Here is a 26,692-nt window from a genome sequence, read left to right as displayed (position 1 = left end):
TATTTGTTGCAGATGAGGCAGTCGCCCTGTCACATAATGTAATGTGTCCATTTGCAGATAGAGCCATACCACTGAGAAAGAGAGTATTCAATTATCGTTTCACTAGAGCCAGAGGTTTTATGGAGTGTACTTCTGGAAAACTGTCTACCAAATGGCGAATTTTCCACCGACCTTCGAACGTTTCACTTGATGTTGCAGAAAACATTGTGAAAGCGTGTGTCATACTTCACAATGTTGTTAGAGTTTGTGATAGTTATCAGTTGAAAGATATGCTACAGTAGGAAGATTTAAATGATGTTGACAGTGAAATGATTACCAACGGCAAACCAAACACTACAACAGGTATAAGGAACAAGTTCATTGAATACTTCTACAGTGACACTGAGAAACGTATATGGCAGTACTCACATGTGTAAAACTGAAGGAGTATCTTATGTACTATGGAATTATCATCTAGCACAGCAGACTAGAAATTAGTATTGAAATTTTGTTACTTAATTTACAAAAATAATAAAAGCACTCCGTCTTCAGGCCACAAGTAGCCCATCGGGAACATCCGACCGCCGTCTCATCCTCAGTTGACGATGCGGATAGGAGGGGCATGTGGTCAGTACACCACTCTCCCGGTCATTATGATGGTTTCTGTGACCGGAGCCGCTATTATTCGGTCGAGTAGCTCCTCCATTGGCATCACGAGGCTGAGTGCACCCCGAAAAACGGCAACAGCGCAAGTGGCCTGGATGGTCACCCATCCAAGTGCCGGCCACGCCCAACAGCGCTTAACTTCGATGATCTCACGGGAACCGGTGTATCCACTGCGGCAAGGCCGTTGCCTACAAAAATAAAGACAACCATTTACACTTTCGGTACTGTTTTTTTTCTTAATCAAGTGGAAGAACGTTAAGCCTCATTTCGTTGAAAGAATAAGTAAAAATTTAATGGTACTCATTCTTACCTCTATTTTAGCTATTGTGAAACAAAACTCATATGAAACTGTTCTTCCAAGAACCGACGGAAGAAGGCATCGAACTAATGTAACTAACTGCGTGTTCCATAGCTTCTTAACAGAATATTTTATGTATTGCTAATAAATACACACAAAGTTTAAATAAAAGCGCCTCAAGTGTTTTGTGTTTTTATTTATAACAGCACTAATTAAGCTGCACAGAAGGAATGAAATTGTACCATATGAGAAATACCACAAATGAGTTCTGTTGAAAAAAAATATTGTAAGCTATGAAAATAAATTCTTACCGATCATTTTCTCCTCTTCCTGGGGCAACGTCTCGTAGTTGGCGTTATAAACCCTGCATAATTCCTTCCATGCCTCAGCTTTCTTGTTTTTATTAGGATAATCTGCTTTGGAGGAATCCCAAATTGAATTTCGAGTATAAATTCTTCAACATCTCTATTCTCTTTCGGCGCGACAGTAATCTGCCAATTGAAAATAAAGGCTGACAATGGACACCGAGAGTCGTCTGCTCTGCTCACGCGCTCTCGTCTTCATGCATGTATTATGCTCGGTTTACACTAGCAAGTTATTGCAGCAATTTACTTGCGCAGAGGAACTTGCGGCGCGATTTGCGAGTGTAAACATATCGTCAAGTCGACTTGCTGCACGTTTTCCGCTTCCAGTGTGAACACCACGCAAGAAGTATCTGCAAGTAACTTGCAGCTTTTAGGATTTATTTCTATTTCCTGCAAGTAGGAAGCGCAAGTTATAGTAAGTATGTCGTCTGCATAACATTCATATTTAACATTTTACTTAATGTGGTGACTTAATTTTATGCAACCATCTTACGTATTATATGCAAACAAATTTCAGAAATGGAGGAGAAACGGGAATGGATGAAGCAGGATACAGAACATTTTATTGAAGCTGTGGAGAGCTACCCCGAAATACGGAACGTGCATAACCGAGACTTTAAGGATAGAGTGAAGAAGATGAGCGCTTTAAATGAAATCTCGTTGATATCCGACACATCTATAGAAGAAGTACATAGAAAGTAGCATAACTTGAAGACACAACCCCTTTGCCACCTGCATCCACTCGCTTGTTGTTTTAGGAGTCTAGAAAAAGACGATGTGTAATTATTACATGTTCTATTTACTTAGCTTTTCACTTTCCATTTTATGAACATTAGAAAAAAAACATTTTTATAAGCATATCATTCTGTAAAATGCAGTTTACTTCAATAAAAATTTAATTTCATTGTTGTGTTTTCACATACCTTCAAATAATTTTCCCTTTTCAAGACGTTAAAAAAGGCTCTACATACATCGGGTACAATCAGAGAAATCGTGCAGATGGGAATATGAAACAAGTACATTAGGGACTTGTATGAGTCTCCTACAAAGAAAAGATTTCAAAATTCAAACTTTTTTTGGTTGTATGTTTCACATAAATAAATGAAATGCCTATTTTATTCGTAGCTCACCAGTAGCTATAAATCATAGACTAGCAAACGTTCCTTTGCTAAAATAGCAGAACCGAAGTTTGTGTCTCGTTTTGATATGACGGGGGCTATTAACATCAACAAATACTCAGGATCATTTGCAGACATTCTGCAAAAGTATCCACGCTCTCGATACTAAGTTCTTGCAAAAGGTTATTACAGGCACCATTTTGCGATCTTCTCATTATCTACTCTCTAACCAAAATACTTCTCTTTTTCTTTCTCACGTTTTGCATTACAATTACAGGAGCTGCAGCATATCTCACCCGCCTACTTGTCATTTTACACTTCAGCTGACACTCGTAGTGGTACTGAAAGCATATGTAAACAGTATCAGCAAGTTGTTGACGCAAGTTTCTTGCCAAAGAACTTGCGGAAGAATCTTGCTTAATTCTTGCGCTGCTGTGTAAACACAGCTGCAAGCGGCTAACAACAACTTGCAGCAATAACTTCTGCAAGCGACTTGCTAGTGTAAACCCAGCTTTAGACTCTGTTTAATGCGAATAGCAGGCGATTCGCTGAACAGCCGGCGTGTCAGCTGCAGAGAGCCTAAGCACCTGCTGACGCGCGCTCGTCTGAAAGCTCTCATTTGACCGCGTGTTATGTAAATCGATGCAGCTCACTGCAGCCGGCTTGCAAATTTATCGTCTAAAAGGGCCCTTAGATGTGTTGTGTAATACGGGCTAACACTACATTGCTTACATCACAGAGACGTGCTCTCAGACCTTTATTTATTGTACGTAACGACGTTTTGTGAACAGGAGGTTAACGCGGCTTAAACGTTTACGTTCGCGCCATATTCAATCGGTCGATTTCAGCCGAACGCCAGTTGTACCGTACTCATTGTAGTTGCTCGTGGACTAGGCACCTGTGCTTTCATCACAACAATATCTTAGATTAGAGAGATGGCGGCAAGTGTGTTTACTTGTAACGCGCGTGGATCGACTGTAACGAATTGTGTGTTCATAGCGAAAGTATTGAAGGTACATCAAGAAACAGTAGTTTATAGTTCATGTATTTATAGTGTGCAGATCATGTTCGTTTCGGAGGTTTTGTAATGACTGTCTGGACAGTTTCGTTAATACGTAATTGAAGCAGTTACACTCTATCGGTTTTCACGTGATGTTTTACAGTGATTCTTATGTTAGATGATGTATATGTTTTATTTGTGTTTGCAAGTAAACTATGTTACAAATATACAGCAGAAACTGATGTGTGTGATTATTGACTACTTTGTGACAGATAATTTCGAAGTATCTGTTAATTGATTGTATTTCGTCTGCCAATTAGTTAAAATCTCGGCAAATACATCGTTCTAGTAAAATGTGTTGCCATCGAAAATCAGTGGCCTATCACTGTTATCGTTCTCGGATATGTTGCTAAGCAGAGCCACTGCCAAGCAACTGCACTTTATATATCTGACTTTTACCTTATTTTAAGCCATTTCACGTGGGGTTCATTTGTTCGCGGTATAGTATATTATTGACTCATCAAACCGCTAAATAAGCATTGCCTACACTAATGACAGAGCATTTAGTTTCGCGATTCATAATCTGTTGAAGGACGCGCACGTACCAACGGCAGCGCTACAGCATTAGAGCCTATAGAGAACTCATAGCCATAAAAGTGGATGTGGTAGTTTGTTTGAGGAGATGGCAATAAATGGAGAGGTTGGCCTATAGATTTCATTCTTGGACATCAAGTCTTGATGCTGTGGCAGGAATATTTGAATCAATTTGGAACCTAATAACTGAAAGGCAGACATTCAGGAACTTTGTGTCATAGCGATGCTGTGCATTGTTTTGTAGGAGACTGATGGTTAGCAGTCAGTAATTCGTGCATATATTCCATGAATTAGACGAATGTTCAGACCTTAGCAGAAATAGAGAGAAGTTCTAGAGACATCGAATTACTGTAGAGGTTTCGTGGCTTGTTGTCATAAGGATCTTGGAATATTAGTTAATTTGAAAGGTTTGCTGGGAATAACTCAGGGAAAGGGGGTGACATTGATTGACAGAGTAGAGGAGAGGAATGCTACTATTTGAGAGCGTGTAAAATGATGAGATGGCACTGTCATAAATTAAGCATAGGCCTACTATTGAACATAAGGCATTAGATTGGAAAACAACTGACTTGTACATACCTGTTTCTTATTTTAACTCTTAATGACTCACCAGTGCCAGATATTTATTAATATAAATTCGTTTACCTTTTTTCCTATGTATACTGAAAGTTGTATACTGCGGATTCCACCATTTCTTGGGTGACTAAATTGAAGAAATAGACTTTGTCTTGAAATTGTTGCAGGTCGATAGAGAATGAGAGTATATAAATTAAGCCAGTATAATTGTATGCAACCAATTAAATTGCCGAACTTGAAAAATAGGGTCAGTACTTTCCAGAATACTTGGCTTCTCTGCACGTATCATTTGCAGGTCACATGTTTCGTGTATCCACTGGTGGATTGTTTCAGCCAGAACCAGTTAGAGATGTGAAAATTATCCAATTATATTATTACTGTTGAAATTGAATATTTCCCATACCGATATGAGTTTGTCTTGCTGTCAGACATTACTTAGCGTGATAGGCTATGTCTTGACTTGGCTCAAATTGCCACCCTCACAGTGTTTTGTAGTTCCACAGTACCTTCTTAAGTTTGTTTTCAGTATTTTTTTCTTTTAGGTATATCAAACATCGTGGCATTGTATTACAGTTTAGGTATGAGAAATTAGCTTCACACCACTGCTACAAAACCCATTTTGAGAGGCTAAAGCCTCCCAGGAGACATCTTGAAAGAAAAATTCTTGAATATCCCTTCAGAAGTGAGAGTCAGAGTGTGATAATATTTCAGTGTCAAATCAAGATTCCAATATCAGCTGGGCTGGTGTGTTTTGGTGTCAAACACCATGCCTTTTTGACTCTTGTGTCTGATGTTTTCCTTCAGCATATTATTTGTTTGCCATTTTCCCATCGTCTGCTTAAAACCAGCTCTTTGCCTATGCTACTGCATTTCTCGTCACTGTGTTCCCAGAACTGCTACCTAGGAGTTGCAAAATGCGTAAGTAGCACTTACGTACTGCATCGGCACTTACCAGTTATCACACAGTGAGTTATTTCTTAAGAGGTTAATTAAGGGTGGGAACTTGTGTATTAAAATATGTTGTTTGACATGATATTTATCACTAATTATATGTGGTTGAGCAAAAGTTCAGTACTGAATTAGTTTTTTAAGCACAATCCCACCTCTAGTTGTAGAAGAAAAGTTTAGTGTGCATTCTGTCATGATATTCACATCATAATTTGGCACAATAACTTAAACCCACTGCTATAAATTCTGCTGCCTATTCGATACTTGCAGCTAGTTAGATAGTTGCTTGCATGTTCCATTGATAAATTGCACGGTACGGTAACTGTTGTGATGTGGAATGTGTCAAGTGCGCAAGAAATGCACATATGAAACAAGATTTTTTTTTAATACAATACAGATTTAAATATTAATATTTCTATTATTTACCCAATTCCCTTAAATGGCACAAAATGCATGTACTATATTTATAGATTTATTTATTCCTATTGAGGAATTCATCTACATAGAAGGAGTTGTCAAGGAGATGTGATTTCAGTTTATTTTAGAAGCTATTACTGCTGTCTGTCAGACATTTTATTTCATCTGGTAATTTGTCGAAACTTTTTATAGCAGCATATTTTACCCCTTTCTGTGCCAAAGATAGGTTGAGTAAAGGATAGTGTAAGTATTTTTTTTTTCTGGTATTATAATCGTGAATGTCACTGTTGTTTTAAAAACTGGTCCAAGTTGAGAACTAATTTCATTAGTGAGTAAATGTACCGTGAGACTGTTGTAAGAATTCCAAATCTTTTAAAAAGATGTGCGACTATGAACCCCACACATTATTCTAACCACTTTCTTTTGAGCAGTGAATACTTTTTGTCTAAATGTTGTTATCCCAAAATATTATTTCGTATGACATCAGAGAGTGAAAGTACGCAAAGTACCCTGTCTACTGACTTCTGTTGATGTTTTATATTTATTGAAGGAACTGTACTGCGTTTTTTCAAAGTTCAGAGCAAGCCCATTTGCAAAAAAACAATTAATGACTTTTCCAAAGACCTTATTTGTATCATTTTCAATTGGGGTTTCTTTTACTGGATTAATATTGATGCTTGTATCATCAGCAAACAGTGTCAGTTCAGCTTCCTGTTTCAGATAGGAAGGGAAGTCGTTCACATGTATCAAGAACAGAAGGGGACCCATGATTGAACCCTGTGGAACACGTAATGTAATTTCACCCCAATTACATGAAGTGGCAAACTTATTTAAATCACTTGACCCGTATAAGAAAACTTTTTGCTTCCTGTTCTGTAGGTATGACTTAAACCACTCGTATGCTATTCCATTTATACCATAGAATTGTAATTTCTATAACATAATGTCATGGTTCACATAATCAAATGCTTTGGACAAACAGAAAATTCCTATTGGTCACATTTTACTATTCAAAGACTCTATTATGTGGACAGTAAAATTGTATATTGCTGTCTCAGTGGAACAACATATTTTTCAAATCCGAACTGTGATTTACTAAGTATCCCATTACTGTTGAGACGGCTAACCACTCTTGAGTACATTACTTTCTCGAAGATTTTTGAAAATGCTGTAAGCAAAGATACTGGCCGATAATTATTGACATCTGTGGTGTCCACCTTTTCACAGAGAGGCCTGACAATGACATATTTTGACTTGTCTGTGAAAATACCTTGAGTTAGTGATGCATTACATTTGTGACTCAGAACATCAGCTGTAATTGCGCCACATTGTTTTAGTATCTTATTAGAGATGTCATCTACTCCAACAGAACATTTATTTTTCAAAGATTTAATAATTTTACTTATTGCACAAGAGGTTGTTACGTGAAACTTAATCTGACTAATTGTTTTCAAAACAGACTCTCCCGTGTACTGCCTGGCTTTTTCTTTTGAACTGTTCTCGCCAATTTTTTCTCCTACACTTTAGAAACGGTTGTTAAATACATTAGCTACTTGTGTACTGTTGGTTAGGATGGCCTCGTTCTCTTTAATAGTAATACTACCTACCCCAGTGGTTACTTTTCCGGTCTCCCTTCTAACAACATTCCATATTGATTTGATTTTATTGCCGGAGTTGTTAATTTCTTCTCTAACATTCATATTTCTTGATTTCCTTACAACTTTTCTCGGTATGATAAAATAATTTTTATAGTGTAAAACTACTTCTGGATCTTTACCAGTTCTTAATGTCTCATACAATTTTCTTTTTTTTTTTTTTTTTTTTTTTGCCTGAAGACACTTTAATGCCTGTAGTAATCCAAAGTTTCTTTGAAAAGTGTGTGGTGTTAAGTTTAGTAATTTTCTTTGGGAAACAATGCTCAGAAAGGAATATAAATTTACCAAGAAATATGTTGCATTTATCATTAGCATTTGGCTCATTATATACGTCTCCCCAATTAACATTTCTTAAGCTTTCTCTGAAGTGATCTATAGATATCAGGTTGAGTGACCTCACATTTTTACTTAATGGTTTCTGAACTGTACACCCTGTTAGGTTTTGTAAGTTAACCAGTCCATTTACCACAGGGAAAGCATGTGTTTGTTGTACATCCTCTTTCTGTACAAATACATTATCTATTAGTGTGAACATGGACGATAAATAGTTTGGACAAGAAGAGAATAGAAGCTTTCGAAATGTGGTGCTACAGAAGAATGCTGAAGATTAGATGGGTAGATCACATAACTAATGAGGAAGTATTGAATAGAATTGGGGAGGAGTTTGTGGCACAACTTGACAAGAAGAAGGGACCAGTTGGTAGGACATGTTCTGAAGCATCAAGGGATCACAAATTTAGCATTGGAGGGCAGTGTGGAGGGTAAAAATCACAGAGGGAGGCCAAGAGATGAATACACTAAGCAGATTCACAAGGATATAGGTTGCAGTAGGTACTGGGAGATGAAGCAGCTTGCAGAGGATAGAGTAGCATGGAGAGCTGCATCAAACCAGTCTCAGGACTGAAGACCACAACAACAATATTAGCGTGCTACTGTCTTGAGCTACACGTGTAGGGGAATTGATCACTGATTCTAAGTTATATGTCGCTCATAACACTTCTACTTCACTTTTCCTATCAGAATTACTTAGAAAGTTTACATTGAAATCGCCGCAGATTAATAACTTCTTCTTTTTGTCTGACAGACAGCCTGATCAGGTACCCACTCATCCTCTTGAGTTTCTATCACACCACATCGTGAGAACTGCCAGCATTGCTCCTTACAATTTGTTAGAAACTACACTGTCCATGATCTTACCATTGTTGTTTAATAAAAACAGACATATTTGAGGTGACAAATGAATAAGTTATATACTGTGTGTTATTACATTGATTGGAAAGCCATTAAGGTGTTAATGCTGGAGTAGACAGACTCACTCATAAGTCTGAATGAGGAATCGAAAGAATAAATTAGAGAAAGAACTTGTTTGAAAGGATATAGAGTGATGCTTGTATGATTCTGCCTGTATCCTGGCCTAACTTAATTGTTGTGAAAGTTGAAAAGTAAGTGGAAGGAAGGGGAAGGCAAGAAGAGAAAAGATCCAATAAACAGCCATTAAGAAAAATGGAAGCCCCAACCACTGTGTGGAAGATTGTTCAAGAGGAGCAACTGATTTGAACATGTTTTCACATCCATTGACAAGTTCACTTTTGTCCAAAATTATATAAACCAAAAGTCTTCTATGTGATGATTGAAAGTAGTTTCCATACTTGCAGATTGACCGTCTGCTAGGAAACAGTTGTATAGAGCGTTTAAGAAGACATCTTTTGAAAGAAATGACCAACATACACAAATAAGTCACCCTTATTTTTAAAGCGTGTTACGGGGCATAATTCCTTGGTCTAAAAGTAGCTCTCACACATCTGAGGACAGTGGTTGTCAAACTATGGCCTGAATAAAGTATTCATGCAGCCTGTGGTTCTCCCCCAGCTGAATTTTATCATAACATACACCAAGCAACAAACAGCTGAATCCAAAAAGTCGACTAATGTTAAGAGCATGTCAAGAGTGCATTTTTCTTGCTTAGTAAGAAATGAAAATACTTAGAGACAGTAATATTTTAAGATAAGCTACATTTTAATTACCAATGGTGAATTCAGCATTGAGCTATATAAAGTCTACCACTCATGCCAGGGACAGAGTGGTATATAGGGCAGTCACTACAGGTTTAATAGAAGTGAGAGTGGGAGTATTTTATTGTTTGTCTTTCATTTCTGACAACTCATGACCATAAGCAACCAGCACGTTCAGCCAGTGTGTTATAAATGTCTGACAGAAGTGATATGCATTTGTGGATGCACATTATTGAGATGGTCACTTTCAAATACAGTAGGCTACATGTTTGTGGCAAGTAGTATGCAGTTGAATTAATGTGTTGTAGCACCATGCAATGAATAAAAGAAAAGTGACGTTCAAAATATTTGTGATTACGTTGCATATTCCACATTCTGTTATTAATATAATGTACTAATTTCTGTAGGTTACCGGTTAATACTAAGATCAGTAGGGGGAAGGTACAGTAAAATTACAGGGGCTGGGAAAGTGGCATATTTTTGGCTGTGAACAGCGCCACTGGCTGGCGAGTAATGGTCAGGCTAGTTCTAATTGATGTATGTTGCCATTGTCAGTGAGATTGACCGAGGAAGCACGCACAGTTATTTTTATTAAAAACATTTTTGTTATATTATTCTTGTTACCTCATTGTGGTTCAGTGTTTAAACAGTGTCTTTTGGTCTAAAAATGAAATTCCGTGTTGCACTTGAAGACGCCTAAAAAATGTGTGTGGAAATCAGAAAAGAAAAACCATGGGATCCTGTTGCGGTGAAGTGACCACAGTATGCACTTAGGTACTGAAAACTGGCCATCTGAGCCTTCAGAGAAGTGCATGTAGTTACAATATATTATGTTCTATTTGACTTAAAAGTAATTGGTGTGATACCCTATAATATGGCAATTCAAAACGTGTAAGTCGTAGGCTATCAATAACCCTGGTTTGGCAAAAATGAAGTTGTCATTGAGCAGTCACTTTACTCCTCCACTCCCCTTCTTTTCCAGCCCGAGGTGTTACCCTACAGTGTCGGTATTGGGTTTTAAGCAAAAAATATTGACAACCACTGATCAAGAGATGCACTCTGACAAAATATTTCTGCTTTTCATGCTTTCAGAGCAGAAGTAATTCACTTGGACAAATGTTTTAGTTCAATGAGAATTTATTTTTTCTTGAATGAGGTGAAGACCCAGCAACATCTCAGTCAAGGAAGCTAACATGTTGTTGCCTTCAGTCTGAAGACTTATTTGATGAGCTCTCCATGCGTACCTATCTGTGCAGGCCTCTCCATATCTGCATAATCACTGCAATCTAAATCTCCCTGAACATGCTTACATTACTTAAGCCTGTGTAGCCCTTCTCTCCATTAACAAACTGGTGATTCCTTGATACCTCAGGCAATGTCCTATCTGCCAAGCTCTTATTTTTTTTCTTCAGTTCACTTCAGTATTGCCCTATTGGTTATGTGACCTACCAGCTTAATCTTCAGCATTCTTCTGTAGCATCACATTTCAAAAGCTTAAATTCCCTTCTGGTCTGAATTGTTTTATCGTCCATTTTTCAATTTCTTACAAGGCTCTGTTCCAGATAAATACCTCAGAAAAGGTGTAAATATTCAGTTTTATGTTCAATGTTAACAAATTTGTCTTTCTCTCATAAGTTCTTTATTGCCAGTCTGAATTTTAAATACTCTCTTCTGTGGCCGTTATGACTTGTACTGCTGCAAATAACAAAAATCACCTACTACATTTTGTCTCTAATTTCCAGATGTAATTCTCTCAGCTTTGGATCATTTCATTCAACTACATTCCATTATACTTGTTTTAATTTTGTTGATGTTCATAATACAATGCTTGGAGGTCCAACTGGGGGTCTGTTTTACCTCCAGAATATCTTACACAACATGATACCATCATTAAGCCATACCATTGAGCTGCATTTTCAGCAAAAACCACAGTAGTCTATCAATCAAATATCAAAAGGTAGCCTGAAGACATAATGTGAAGTGAAAGACAGAACAGCCAAGGAACACTTGGGAAGGTATATTTGAAGAGAGAACTGCTAGTGAGAACTGGCCGCAGCTTCATGGTGCCTCTATGACATGCTCCTTATGCAAGAGAGTAAAATAGTTTTGCATCATATGTGGCTAACTCTGGTGCTGTAGGGTAACTAAGTAACTGTAGTTTCATTAATATTTGTATGTCACCTGCAAAACAGTTAACATAAAATGTGTGATCAATCCTCTTTAAAGAACATTTTACAAATGAACATTGACCATGGAACCAGATTAAAAGTTATTACAACAGTGAAAGAGATTACTAGGAAAGGAAAAAAAATAAACGGGAGAGTGAAAATGGCTGGAATGCTTCTGGTAAAATAAACAATTTTCAAGACTAATTTTCCAGTGTGCTCTAAAAGGAAAGTTTGCAATAAAAGACTTATAGCTGTGCAAAGTATGGGCCAGGAAAGGAACTTGCTGAATTTCAAGAGCTAAGAAAGGCTAGAGACAATGGCCTGTAGAAGACATTAGAAAATATGTAGGAGCAATATGGATGTGTACAGTGAAGACGATAATGCATGGAGAAGTCTATACGTCTAATGGCTCATGATAAATCATTATTTCTTCTGACAGTGTCATCATTATACAAGATCAGCCTTATATTGAACATTTTCATTTTATGGCTCGGGTCTATAGGATGCAAGACTGTAAACTGTTTAACTTGGATAAAGTAAGCTTAAAAATTGTGAAGGAAGTTTTACCATGTTTCATACAGTCTTTCTCCCATGACTTCAATCTGTTGTTATTAGAGAGGCAATTGGTAAGCAAGTGCTGCTTTACTCCCTCATATCTTGTTAACATGATTAGAACTTGTTTCACAGCAGCAAGTTGAAATCTTAATTGTGAACTGACTTCTGCACTTTCAGACCAATGATCATCATTCAAGAGTCTCAGAATGCTGATCTCATCACACACCAATGAAATAGAGTATGTAGCTTTCCTTGACATCTTGGAAGTTAAGAAATGTAAAGGGAATAAGGTGGTAAACAAGTTGATCAAAACCTGTTCATGTGCTGCAAACTTTGTCTCATATTGTTCTGAGGTGTAAATAGAAGTGCTGAGTCATCTTAGGTCCAGGTTGAATTATTTATACTTGTGCAAAATTTATTTGCCGAGATACAAAATGACACAATATAGGAATTTGGGATCCCTTTTTAATATGTAAAGATAAAAGCATTTTTCAATCCAGTAAAGGCAAATGTAAGCTAGTACTGTATGATGTACGTTTCTGTTAAAATTAGGGTGTAGGGGCTACAGGTAAAACAGTTTTTTCTAGAAGTATTCATAAGAAAATACCTAGGTGAACAATGTACATCTATAGGTACACAGGGTTGAGTAATACAATTGAAACAGAAACAATCTTTATAAAAATTTGGGTTTTATGATTATTAAAATATAAAATTACAGTCATCTCAAATATAAGTAGATAAAAGCAAATGTTTTTGATTGGTACTGCTTAGATATTACTTCATTAATACTGCTCCATTAGCTAGTGTACAATGATAATTTTCTGTTCTATCAACATATTCTTAATATTTTCAGTATTCCTCAAGACTCCTCACGTAAGGAGTAAATCAATGTGCAGTGTATATGAACACTCAAATTTGCCTCATACCCACTGTTGTACAAGTTTGTGTTTTGTAGTATTGCTTATATTTGACAGCATGTGTTGTACAGTTTTGCATCGTAACATTTTGTTCATTATCAATTTTGAAAACTTTTTTTTTTTTTTAACTGCTTCAGAACAACAGTCATTTAATAATAATGAGGAAAGTTTGTCTCTGATGTAAAGAAACAGTATTATGTGAAAACTATTAAAATTAATGCTGTATAAAAATACTTTTCATTACAGACTGACTCTGCTTCATGTCTCAAATTACAGTCAGTTCAGCATGTGCGACATTATCACATACAGAAGCACAACTCATCGAGGCTGCTGGCTGGAAAAGCAGGAAGATGCATGCTTCAGCCAAAATGGACGAGAAGTGGCACGCTTGGAATGGCTGCTTTAAGGTTATCAAGTACCACAGCAGAAACTGGAACTAGCTTGTCAGAAACAATCCTTGAAAAGATACCTGAGCCACCAGTACCTCCACCACCAGTTCTTGATGTAGCATCAGAAGCTGCACAGGCAGTTGGTACAGAACCATCATTCGTCAGTTTAGGTCTTGGTGGATGGTCACCTATAGGACTTGTCCAGCACTGCTTGGAATTTCTCCACGTAGATTGTGGACTTCCTTGGTGGGGTTCAATTGTTGTAGGTAAGTGCACAAGCCGCAGTGCTGCCGACTTAAAGAGAGTGCTTGAATATAGTAAGTACACTGCTGCCCATTGTAAAATAAGTATGTTCTGGAAAAAAGAACGACGAGAGCTGCATACTTACTGCGACTCTTGTGGTTGTACTCGTGGACGTAGGTAGTATTTATGGTTTAACTGGCATCTAGGTGACAGTAAGCTACAGACTCTCAAGATTGTGTAACATGTCAAATCTGTTGATGTTTTAATCTTTTCTAGTTTACTAAGATATAATTTAATTTGTGGATTCTTATTTAATTGTAGTATCCATTACAGGTGTCTAATGATGGAATCTTACAGTTCTTAAATCAATTGTAGTGTAATTTCAAAATTGAAATAAATAATACAATTGACCAGAAAATGTGTTTGGCATGATAAATAAATGGGCAGCTGGTAACATCAGTTTTGTTCATGATGTAATCAAAACTACAGGACGTTGATCTCCGTTGCACTGTGTTTTTCTGTGCTGGGACTATGTCAAAGTGATCCATATTGGTTCTTTTATAAACAGCCAGCTTTAATCTTCACATTCAGTATCAAGTTTTACCATGGGACTAGAGATGGAATTCTCATTTGACAAATGGATCTCGTAAAAGCTCACGTGTTGTTTGAGGCCTGTCACTGCTTTACTGAGTTCTGGAAATCTTGCTAGAATGCAGCATCCTTTGTGAATTGTAGAGCTTCACAGCAAAGTGTTATCTAATCGCGCATTTTCTGTTCTAAGTCAGCATTGCTGTGATGCCACTATATGAGCAAATGTCTAGAACCACCATTATGTTAAAGTGCAACGTAAAGTTACTTAGGAGATCTGTGACTGTGGCATAAACTTGAGAAGATTTACGCCCATCTGAATAAGTCACCAGAATAAACTGTTTGACTGTTGTTAAAAAAAATTTTTTTGTACATTATAATGATGCGTTTCAGGCGCAGCCCATCATCAGAACATCTGCTAAACGAAAGTACAGAGTCATAGCCACAAATGTAATTGACGGGAATCATTGACAGTTAAAATGCAGAAGGTATTGTAAAGAATTCTCCAAAAGAAGACACCTAGAACTAAAGTCTTTATTAAAGTGTGGAGTCACATGTCAGTCCTCAGCATCAGTATGCAACTGATGGAGAGATGGCCTTACAAACCTTAACTACCAGGTACTGCCAGCAGTACTGAACTATATTGGTGCAGTGATGCTATTTGTGCCTATAGAAATAAATGAACAATGTGATAATGAAATGAAATAATACAGAAATAGGAACAGAAACCTAAATGTGAATCTAAATATACATTATAAAAAACAAGAGTATGCGTGGCAATGCATAATACATACAAGGTTCAGTTAGGACCTGTAGGGGAGGGAAGAAAGGATAATGGGGGGGGGGGGGGGGGCATGGACTATAAAATTGTAAAATAACAAAATGCTCACAATATGAGATTTGTGTAGAGAAACAAAACATAAAGCAACTATATTATTCTGAGTGCCAATTACAACTACAAAAACAGGGTGATAGATAGGATGGGTAAATAAATTGGATTGGGAGAGAAGTCTTTATTACATAGGTGGTGCCACTGCACTGACTAAATGTGATTCCTGAAAAGCCCGAACCACATTGGGAAAAATTTCTCTCAGCCCCTGTGGATTTTCAGCTGAGCAATGGTGCACCTTTCGAGTATTAATTTGCCCTTGTTTGTAAATAATGCTTCATTCATAAACAAAATCTTGCACAGATACACATCATCGTTTTGAAGTTTTCGAAGAACTATTACTGATTTTGAAAGTCATTGCCATAAAAGGTAGAGGGCACAAAGTTTAGAGAGGCTGAAATGCATTGGAAAGTACTACTTACAAAATACTCCGTTGACCATATACAGGCTGCCTCATATTGACACATGGATTGTGTATTATTGCTGCTAAAATGTTAGCATAATTTTTCTCATCAATTACTATTTAATTGACATGCTTTATTCTTCACATTTCACTTTTTTAAATTTTTGTAGTGTTTGGAAAAACTGATAGTGAGAACTTATGATCAGAATGTCTTTTAACGTATGGCCAAAGTGCTACTCGAACAAGTTGGCAATATTTGCCATAACTGAAAACCGTATCCACTTTTTCAACCGTCATATACTTTATGAAAGTCTTGAATAGCTTGACAATCAGGTTGCCCAATTGCTACAACGCAGAGCACAATCTGATGTTAATTGTATACGTAAACACAGACATTGCACCTCAATCACATGTTGACCTGCATTTTTAGGGTAGGACACAAATTTGTGGGATCTCTTCTCTACATGGCAGACAATGGTTTTGCAGCGCAGCTGTCTTCTTACTATTTAAACAGGTTCCACATGTTATGCCACTAAAGTCTTCTAAAAGGCTCTTTCTGGTGCTCCATGAGAAAGTTTATAGTTCCATTAATAAAAAAAAAGTTTGTGTAATAGTTTGACAGATATAAACCTTAAAATATTTGAATAGGTCAGAAAATGTGCATTTTTTAACTTTTTGTGGCATAATGAAAAGTCCACTAAATTCTGGGTATGCAGCCACGCAAATAAAATTTCTTTCACTGATATTTCGGCTGCGTATCATCTGGCCATCCTCAGAATAAGTCGCAACTTCATGTTCTGGCACTGAAGTCTTGTAAAAGGCTCTTTCTGGTGCTACAGAAGAAAGTTTATAGTTCCACAGTGTAATAGTTTGACAGATATAAAGCTTAAAATATTTGAATAGGCTAGAAAATGTGTGTTTTCAACTTTTTGCAGTGTAATGAATAGTCCACTAAATTCTGGGCATGCAGCCATGCAAATACAATTTCATCCACCGATATTTCGGCTGCGTATCATCCAGCCATTCTCAGAATAAGTCGCAAGTCTTGTGACTTACTCTGAGGATGGTTGGATGATACCCGGCTGAAATATCAGTGGAAGAAATTTTATTTGCGTGGCTGCATGCCTGAAATTTAATGGATTAGGTCAGAAAATGTACAACATTGTCCACTAGAACACACTGAAACTGCACCTCAATATAATTATTCATTCTGAATATTGCTGTGGGAACCAAAGACTCTAATGTCTAGTGCTCTAAACTGAGGATTGTGGGGATGCAAGCAGGAAAAAAGGGAACCTGAATTTAAAATTACAGTGGAACTTCGATTTTACATTCTCCGATTTTAAGTTTTTCATTATTCTACACCATAAGTTCATAGCCCCTGTTAAAAACCCATAAGATCAAGGCTAAAAATCCTCCAATTTTACATTTCTTCCTAGTAAAGTTTACCTTGATTCTAAGTTCTTACTCGATGTCTCGCTCGACTGTCCTGTTTTCTTCCTATTCACATTTGACGTGACTGAACACATTATAAGTGGCTCAAGAGACAGATGTTTTGCATCACAAGTGGTGACAGAATTAAGGGAATATTTTAGGCCCTTGTGGAGAAGGAAGATGTGGGAGAGGAAATGCTGATTTAATCCATGGTTGGTATTGCCAACACAACTTGCAACATTTAGCTTCACCACAGAATTATGATACAACTACTGCTAGGTTGCAGTGATAATGGAAAAACAAGACAGTCGGTATGAATTGTTCCGGACAGAGTCAGTATGTACTGAAGGGCCCAGCCACCAACTTTTCTTGTGCCACTCATAACTCAGTCTCATCTTTTTCCATGTCTTTGAAATGTACTGCATTCAGCAACAATATCAGTCATCAACCTTTTAAATTCAAACACTGCGTCTTGAAGAATGTCTTGATCATAATTGAGGAAACGTCACTGGTTTCCGGCTAGTGAACTCTTATTGGATAGTGACTTGTTAAGTCACCCAATAGCCAGTGCAGCTGCCACACTGTACTAACACGTGTAAAATGAGCTCACCTACTGGATGTGTAGAGCGGGAGTGGCCTTTCAGTGACGGGAGTGCAAGTGGGGTGAAAGCAACTTGTGAAGTGCTGAAACCATACTTTTTGTGTAGATGATATGCTATGGCAGAGATGTCACATGGAAATAGATCAAGGGTTTTGCGATAGCATATTTTAAGGACTTTCATGTTAAAATCTGACAAGATACAGTTGCAACAACTACATACACTACTCATATATACACCATATACTTTGCACCACACAAACTACATACTGTAGATAGTAAAGATCGGTAGCAGTGGTAGAGGGCATGCATTGAAACTATAGCACCTGAGCTTTCTTTGAAATTTACATTTTGCAAAGTGTACAGAAATTCTCTGAGCCAACTGCTGATAAGCTTGTAATGTCAATTGGGGAAGTAAACTCATTTTTTCACTTCTCTGTTTCTCTCATCAAGCCTAAAATAAAACAGTGGTGAGCATATGAAGTGCAGCTCAGAAGAAAAGTGTTAAAGAATAACACCATTGGTGATGAAGTACATCATTAGCAGATATCTGCATGTATGCTTATGGTCTAACTGCTTAGCTGCTATGATGTTTTAACTTGTTCACCAATTTTTGCATTTTTCTGAGTGACGTTGTGAACTTATAAATTATAGTCATATCATGTTGGAAAACAGTTCGATTACTTTGTACCCAGATACCAAGTTCAGTTTTTTGATAAGTTTTTACTTGCTTTTATATAACTTTAATTTTTAAGAACTGATGAAATTCATTACCACAAATTATTGTATACACATTGTGTTGATATTTAATTTACTTCACCTAGACAGATTTAATACAAATTATGGAAGAGGATTGCGATTTTTGATCATATATGTCAATCACATGTGTTTTTGCTCATATTTGGGGGTTTTTAACATTTTCCTCAATTCTGCAATATGTGAAAGAGGAAAATCAAACCATCGGTAGCAAACTTATTACAGAATACAGATATTAAATGTAGAGTGTTGTGGTTTAGTTTTTAAATATATTAGATTCTGAACTTCTTGACCACCTTTAACTTTTGACATTTTAGTATAAATGTAAAACTACATTTTATTTACATGTTGTCGACAGTGTTAAGTAGAAGGAGGTTCTTTTAATGCTTGTGTTTATTTTTCAGGGACAGTTGTAGTAAGAGTCCTGATGTTTCCTCTAGTGATAGCTGCTCAAAGAAATAGTGCTAAAATGAATAATAATCTTCCTCAGCTTCAAGTATTACAACTTAAAATGACTGAAGCTAGGCAAATGGGAAATGCAATGGAAGGTAATTACAATGTTAACTGAGTTTTCCATCACTTTTTGGTAGAGTAACTTCATAATTAAGAATGAAAAACACAAAATTGCAGATGCTGTACAGTATTTGGATGATGTAAATTATAATTATGGGAGTAATTTTTGGTCACTTTTGCTATATTAGTATTATGCCTATGCTTGTTTGCTTCCACTTCTATTCTGGTGAAATTGTTCTAACATTGTTTCACAAATGAATTTTTGTATGCTCAGCATTTTCCGTAAATGAGGGTTCCTTTCATTATATTAAAGGATCAATCGAATAGCAACCAGACTCGTTAATCAACTGTATGTGTTGTAGGATAACAACCTTGTGGATTTTTTTTAAAAAAAGACATCATATTTGCCATTGATGGCAGTATTTATTACAGTTTCTGTTATTGTAATAATATTATGAAAAGAAAAGTTGCTACTCACCCTATAGCGGAGATGCTGAGTCTCAGATAAAAAATATATATATATAAAAAAAACACACACACACATACACCAATAAAGCTTTCAGCCAGTAAGGCCTTTGTCAATAATAGACCTGTCCATATATTGTGCTAGAGATGGTAGTTACAGCCCACAACACATTTTAGGTAAAGTATCTTATCCACTCGGTCTCCCACCTTCCAATAAATAGAAATCATTATCCATTTTTTGCAAAAGATGCTAGAAAAGAGTGATTTCCATTTGATTCACTGTTATATGATGAATGATACATCTTTATCACAATACTGTATTGTATGTAACTCAAAATATTGAAGGTAGTTCATAGTTAAATTGATAAGCATGACATTTTGTCTTGTATTTAATGCAGTACTATTTGCACAACAATCTTAGAGATTGAAAATTTCATTGGTGAAGAAATACAATCCTTCATTCAGAGATATACTGCCCACTGTAATAGATTTTAAGACAAACAGAAATTTGGTATACATTCATGAGCAATTGATGGATCATACCTGCCCAAATGTGCGTAGCACTCGTTTTTACAGATGATGATGATGGCAGTGTGCTGTGGAATGGACTTCTGAGAGTTGATTGGAGCTAAGTCCAAGATGCACATTGCTTTCTTTAGTGTCAACAGATGTGGGTAATAGGATTGAAGGTGATGACCTTGTAGGGGTGGCTTTGAAGTCTTCCTTCCAGTTGCTCACCGGGGACCAACTGACTACTTTTGTGAGCAACTAGAAAATAGCCAAAATTGATTACCTGCGACCTGCTGCCCACAGATTGACATCTGTTGTTTTAACTTTAAAAGGAAGCACACTAAAATCTGCAAGAGGTTGGCGAAATTTCTTCATTTGAATTAATACGATAAATCTTGGTAGTGTTAATAAGTGTGCACTGAATCCAAATTTTCCAGATTCAGAAAATTCTTTTGACATATTGTTTCCTGACACCATCTTGCATTGGTTGGAAGTGAAAGCGTAGGTCGCTGACAATTTCATTTCCAGACAATGAACCAAAACGTATGTGCAAGTAAGTTTAATATAACAATACCAGAGAAGGAAAGTTGCTACTCACCATATAGTGGAGATGCTCATGATTTATCATGAGCCATTAGACATATAGACTTCTCCATGCCTTATCATCTTCAGCTGTACACATCCATATTGCTCCTACATGTTTTCTAATATCTTCTACAGGCCATTGTCTCTACCCTTTCTTAGCTCTTGAAATTCAGCAAATTGCTTTCCTGGCCCATACTTTGCATAGCTATGTCTTTTATTGCAAACTTTCCTTTTGGAGCACACTGAAAACTTAGTTTGGAAAATTTTTTATTTTACCAGCAGCATTCCAGCCATTTTCACTCTCCTGTTTATTTCTTTTCCTTTCCTAGTAATCTCTTTCACTGTTATAATAACTTTTAATCTGGTTCCATGGTCAATGTTCATTTGTAAAATGTTCTTTAAAGAGGATTGATCACACATTTTATGTTAACTGTTTCGCAGGTGACATACAAATATTAATGAAACTACAGTTACTTAGTTACCCTACAGCACCAGAGTTAGCCACATATGATGCAAAACTATTTTACTCTCTTGCATAAGGAGCATGTCACAGAGGTTTCAGCTCTCTGAGACAGTAGATGTGCGTGTGCGTGTACGTGTGTGTGTGTGTGTGTGTGTGTGTGTGTGTGTGTGTGTGTACTGCTGAGAAAGGCCTTAATGGCGGCTGAAAGCTTTAATTGCGTGAATCTTTATGTTGCGCCTATCGCGACTCAGCATCTCCGCTATATGGTGAATAGCAACTTCCCTTCTCTGGTATTGTTACATTCCATCCTTGTAGCAGCTTCGTAATGGGGTAGGCCATGTGTACATGGAATGGGCTGGATCCTCTGATCCAACTGAACCAATCATTGACTGAATATGGTAATGTTGGGTACTTGGAGACCATTTGGAGCCATTCATAGACTTCCTGTTCCCAAACAACGGTGTAATTCTTATGGATGAGAATGCACCATGCCACCAGACCACAATTATTCATGATTGGTTTGAAGAACATTCTGACAGTTTGAGCAGATGATTTGGTCACCCAGATCTCCAACATGAATTCTATTGTAAGTTTGTGGGACATAATGCAGAAGTCAGTTTGTGTACAAAATGCTGCACCGGCAACTCTTATGTGATTATGGACAGCTAAAGGGCAGACCAGCTCAGTATTCCTGCAGGGACTTCAGATGACTTGTTGAGTCCATGCCACATGGAGTTGCTGCACTACACCGGGCACAAGGAGGTCAGACACAATATTAGGAGGTATCCCATGACTACTGTCACCTCGGTGTATTATAGTTTGTTTGTTTATTTTTTACTCTGGGAAAGAGCAGTAACTGAAAAACAGGAAAGCAATGTTGCCAGTGGACCAGAAAGCATAGGGGGTTGTAATTCATGGCAATGAATATAGTACACATTTAAATGGAAAATAAATTTTCAAAAATGGAATAATAAAAATGTTTGAACTCTCATTTCTATGTTAGTATTAAATAACTGCTCAAGTTTTATGTTGTATAATCATTAATAAGCTAGATACCATATCACACAGTGTAAAGTTAGAAAATAAAATAAATACATCTAGACCTGGAATCGGGCTCAAGTATTCTAGCACAAAACTCTACCCACTGCTGTAAGTGGGCAGAACACTTATAGGTACTTGTACATGTAACTACAGTGTTGAAAAATGTCCTTTTTTTGGACATCCATTTTCTGTTGAAAATAATGCATAGGGTCAAATTTTGTTGGTTGTTTTTGTACAGTCAGTATGCAAGGATCATGCTGCGGTGTCGGTGTATGAATTTTGATTTGTCCTTCATACTGGTCGTCTTCTAGTACTCGGACTACTTTAAAGACAGCTCCTGGAGTCATTGCTATAAGTTACAGCTGTCAGCAGTGCCTGTTCCTTTGAGCAACACAATAGGTGAATGTGTGTGTCATTAATAATGTTACAAGTAGTCGGCAGTGTAATTCTTCAAACCATTCGAGTTAACCAAATGCCATCCACATACTTCAGACTGCTAGATAACATAACGCCATCATGCAATATTAGTCATTTCTTGTCTGGTACAAATTATCTAGTTACCTTACACCTTTCACTATTCTTTTAACAAAAATGACTTCCCGAGCCAATTAAAACTTCATCGGGGTTTAAGAGGGGTGTCTACCTTCCGCATTAAGAGACTTCCCATTGATTTCAGGGAGTATAGTTCTGATCCACCAGAAAGATCATTCACTCTCCTGCTATCTAATGGCCAAGCTAATCTTCTGCATAATCTTTCTTCCATAGATGATTGTCAGTCATTATTAGGTCCAAAAATACATTAACATTTTGATAGCACAGGTTTTTGCTGAAATACTCTACTGCAGGGTATTGCAAGTGGAGATTGTTGACTGGTAATGGTATTTGGATCTTCATGCTCCCAGCCTCTTCCCCTATCACCAGTTTCTCCCCTTTTGCTGTCTCGATTCATTTGTAGTCCACTATTTCCTCTCAGAAACGGATACTACTACAGAGTCTTACATGCCAACCCCATTTTCATACTTACCTGAGCTTTTTCTGTATCCTTCTTCCCCAGTCACCTCATTTAAATGGCTTGTTTGTGTGTTTCCACACATGCTCCCTTAATCTTTCATTTCCTTTGGGTCCATGACTTTGAAAAAGCTAAGTTTCTGAAAATACTTTTATTGCTCTAGTTGCTTCTCATTTATTTCTTGGGAATTTTCACTGATCCTACATAATTGCTGAGGTGACCGGGGTGTACCTTTTGTATAACAATGTATATTTTTTGTTATTACCTTTTCATGTTTGTGTAACATATCACTCCTTTTTCAAAAGTGTGTCTATTGAAGTACAGGTAAACAGACAGTCATATTACCTTCACAAGAAATTTGTAAAATAAAGAACAAAAGCCTTCAGTCACAAATTGTGATTTGCATGATGCATTTGGAGCCATTGGGGGCTCATCTTCAGATGTTTTGACAATCTACATCAATTTTTTTTTCCTAATTTAGGTCAATTCTATTCCTGGTAAGATTACCTTGGTATATTACAAAGTGGCATATTGTAAATATAAGTTTACAAACTTAAGACAAATTGAAAAATAACTTTTATTGTTTCTGGTAGTGGATATATGAGGGTGAATCAAATGAAAACCTTAAATTTGTAATAACAAATCAAAATTTTGTGCCGTTACCCTGTAAGTTGGTAAGCGTGCTACAAACAGTGTGCAGAATGGCCTGTAGATGGCAGCACAGTGCAGATGCACACATACCGCCACAGTGTCAGTATAAAAATGGCTGCCCCACTTGCGACTTGCACCAGGGAAGACCAGTGTTCTGTTATTCGGTTTTTGCGCAGTGAAGGTGTGAAATCTATTGAAATTCATCGATGAATGAAGGTTCAGTATGATGATGCATGTTTGTCACAGCAGTAAGTCTACGAGTGGAGTAGGAAGTTCGCAAATGGTGTGACTTCAGTGGAAGATGCTCCTCGTCCAGGTCAGGCACAACGAGTTGTGACTCCACAGAACATTTCAGCAGTTGAAGCCATAGTGAAGGAAAACCTCCGAGTGATACTGAATGACATTGCAGCATGTTTACAGATCAGTAACGGGTCAGCACACCACATTTTGCATGATGTGCTCCAGTCTCACAAAGTGTCTGCGAGATGGGTGCCACGGCAGCTGACTCCTGAAATGAGAGAATGACATGTTGATGCTTGTGAAGAACTTCTTCGGCACTTTGAATGAGAAGGTGATGGCTTCCTTGCAAGAATTGTTACTGGGGACGAAACATGGGTTCACTTCCACCAACCAGAAACAAAGAGAATGAGCAAGGAATGGCGCCATTCCTCATCACCAAAATCAAAAAAGTTTCGAACAGAACCATGAGCAGGGAAGGTTATGCTGACTCTCTTTTGGGATGAAAAAGGAGTCATTTTGGAGCAATACATGCCTAGAGGGACCACTGTCACCAGTGCATCATACCTAGATCTCCTAAAAAATCATCTGCGGCCTGCAATCAAATCAAAGCGAGTGGATTGCTGTCAGCAGGTGTCCTTTTGCAACATGACAATGCAAGGCCCCACACTGCCCTTACAACAGTTGCAACAATCACAGACCTGCATTTTGAGTGTCTTCCTCAGCCACCATACTCACCAGACCTTGCCTCAAGTGATTTCCGTATGTTTGCATCACTCAAAGATGCAATGGGAGGAAAGAAGTTCTGTTCTGATGAAGAGGTACGCCACGCGGTGCACGAGTGGTTGTGCAGACTACCAAAGGATTTTTTTTTTCTAAAAGAATTTATGTACTTTGTAAGTGCTGGAGGACTTGCATTGAGTGTGGGGGAGATTATGTTGAAAAGTGATACAGCTTTGTACCACTTCTGCACAATAAATAATATTTTAAAAAATATTTAAGGTTTTCATTTGACTCGCCCTTGTATATGGTCCTGAACATGTTTATGAACATATATACACTTTCCATTCTGTAACACGTTTGCAAACACAGGTCAAAAAATTTCGAATATAAAGATGCTGCATTACTACAAACAAATGGGTGTCATTATTTCAGAGAAAATACAAAGCTGTTACATTATTAATTATACATAGATGTCATTTATAAAACAAATATTGCTGTATGTTATCAATTGGTTTCTTTAGGGAAAAAATATTAAAAAATTGTGGCTACTAAAGTTCATTTGTTCATTCAACATATTTTCAGAAAATTTTTCTTTCTGTAACTCTGTTTCTACTTATTCCAGTGGAAAAGTTTTTAACTGTGCCTTTCTGTTTGGAGTACAGTTACACTGTCGTGGATGTCACGTAGTTGGTATCTGTTGAAGTATATGTGGTTATCTATTGTGGATTTGTCAAAGTGGTTACCGAGTGTGGTGGCGCAGTGGTTATTACACTGGACTCGCATTCGGGAGGATGACTGTTCAAACTCATGTCCGACCATCCTGATTTACCTTTTCTGTGATTTCCTAAATCACCCGAGGCAAATGTTGGGATGGTGCCTTTGAAAGTGTGCGGCCAACTTCCTTCCCTAACTCGATGGGGCCGATGACCTCGCTGATTGATCTCTTCCCTCAAATCGACCTACCATCCATCAAAGTGATTAAGTCTAAAACTGTCAGTGAGATCTTTGTAACATGTATGGAAAGCTCTTCCTGTTTTGCCTATGTAATATGCAGGGCAGCTGTTACTGTTATCATTATTGGGGTCTTAATGTTTATTGTGTGAGACGGGGTGTCCATGTTTGTTGCTTGTGGAGAATATTGGTGTCTCTAAATAAGTCAGCAATTTTTTTCTGATGTCGTGTTTAAATTGGAAATGCTTATGAAGGTTGTTATTCCTGTAGTGCTTCTATTACTGATGTTGGCCTGTATTTTGTTGGATAGTTTGTCAGTTTATTTTTGTGAATACCCATTATTTATTGCAATTGTTTTGACAGCATCAATTTTGTGTGTTATTCTTTGGGTTTTAAACATTATGTGTGTGTGCCTTGTTCAACATGGATCTAAAAGCAGCTTACTTACTTGTGTTTGGGTGGTGTGATGATTTGTGTATTGTGATATCAGTGTAAGCTGTTTTCCTGTAGATGTAAAAATTGCTTTCCTGCTGTTAATTAACATTTGTTAGGTCTAAGAAATTTAAGGATTGATTTGTTTCATGTTCAGTTGTGAATGTCATTTTATTGTGAAGTGAGAAGTTTATCTTCTGTAATATACATTTTCTTTTTTTTTTTTTTTTTCAGAAAGTTTAGTTTTACCTTCAAAAAAATTTGTTTTCTAAGGGGTTGACAAATAATCAGCAAGGAGACGTGACATGTTGCCCTCAGCTAAGCATTCTATTTGTTGGTAGTTTTTATCATTAAATGAGAAGTAATTATGGGGTAATGCTAGTTAATCAGATCGACTTAACTTGGAAATCTCTGCTATTGTTAGTTTTGTGTGTTTCATAAGGTTTTTTTCTGATAATTTCAAATGTCTATTTGACAGGCACATTTGTGAATGGATTAATAATGTCAAATGAGGCAAATGTAGCTTCTGTGGGGATATTTACTT

General features: G+C 37.1%; 1 protein-coding gene and 1 pseudogene across 2 annotated transcripts in view; one reads left to right on the top strand and one right to left on the bottom strand.

Annotated features, from left to right (window-relative positions):
- Positions 1–717: 717 nt before the first annotated feature.
- LOC124796500 lies at positions 718–834 on the bottom strand (annotated as a pseudogene).
- Positions 835–3,286: 2,452 nt separating this feature from the next.
- Positions 3,287–26,692, top strand: part of LOC124795196 (mitochondrial inner membrane protein OXA1L) — a 31,355-nt gene continuing 7,949 nt past the window's right edge. The window contains exons 1-3 of one of the 2 annotated variants that reach the window (XM_047259103.1): positions 3,287–3,439; positions 13,545–13,923; positions 18,973–19,116. In XM_047259103.1, the coding sequence (XP_047115059.1) occupies positions 3,362–3,439; positions 13,545–13,923; positions 18,973–19,116 (601 nt within the window). In that variant the 5' untranslated portion in view covers positions 3,287–3,361. Of the gene's footprint in view, positions 3,440–13,514; positions 13,924–18,972; positions 19,117–26,692 lie in introns of both variants that reach the window. The other variant, XM_047259102.1, reaches the window with a different exon arrangement.

The sequence above is a fragment of the Schistocerca piceifrons genome, chromosome 4 (assembly GCF_021461385.2).
Source record: "Schistocerca piceifrons isolate TAMUIC-IGC-003096 chromosome 4, iqSchPice1.1, whole genome shotgun sequence".
NCBI lineage: Eukaryota > Metazoa > Arthropoda > Insecta > Orthoptera > Acrididae > Schistocerca > Schistocerca piceifrons.
Note: the sequence above shows the minus strand (reverse complement) of the source record. Positions and strands in the feature narration are given on the sequence as shown.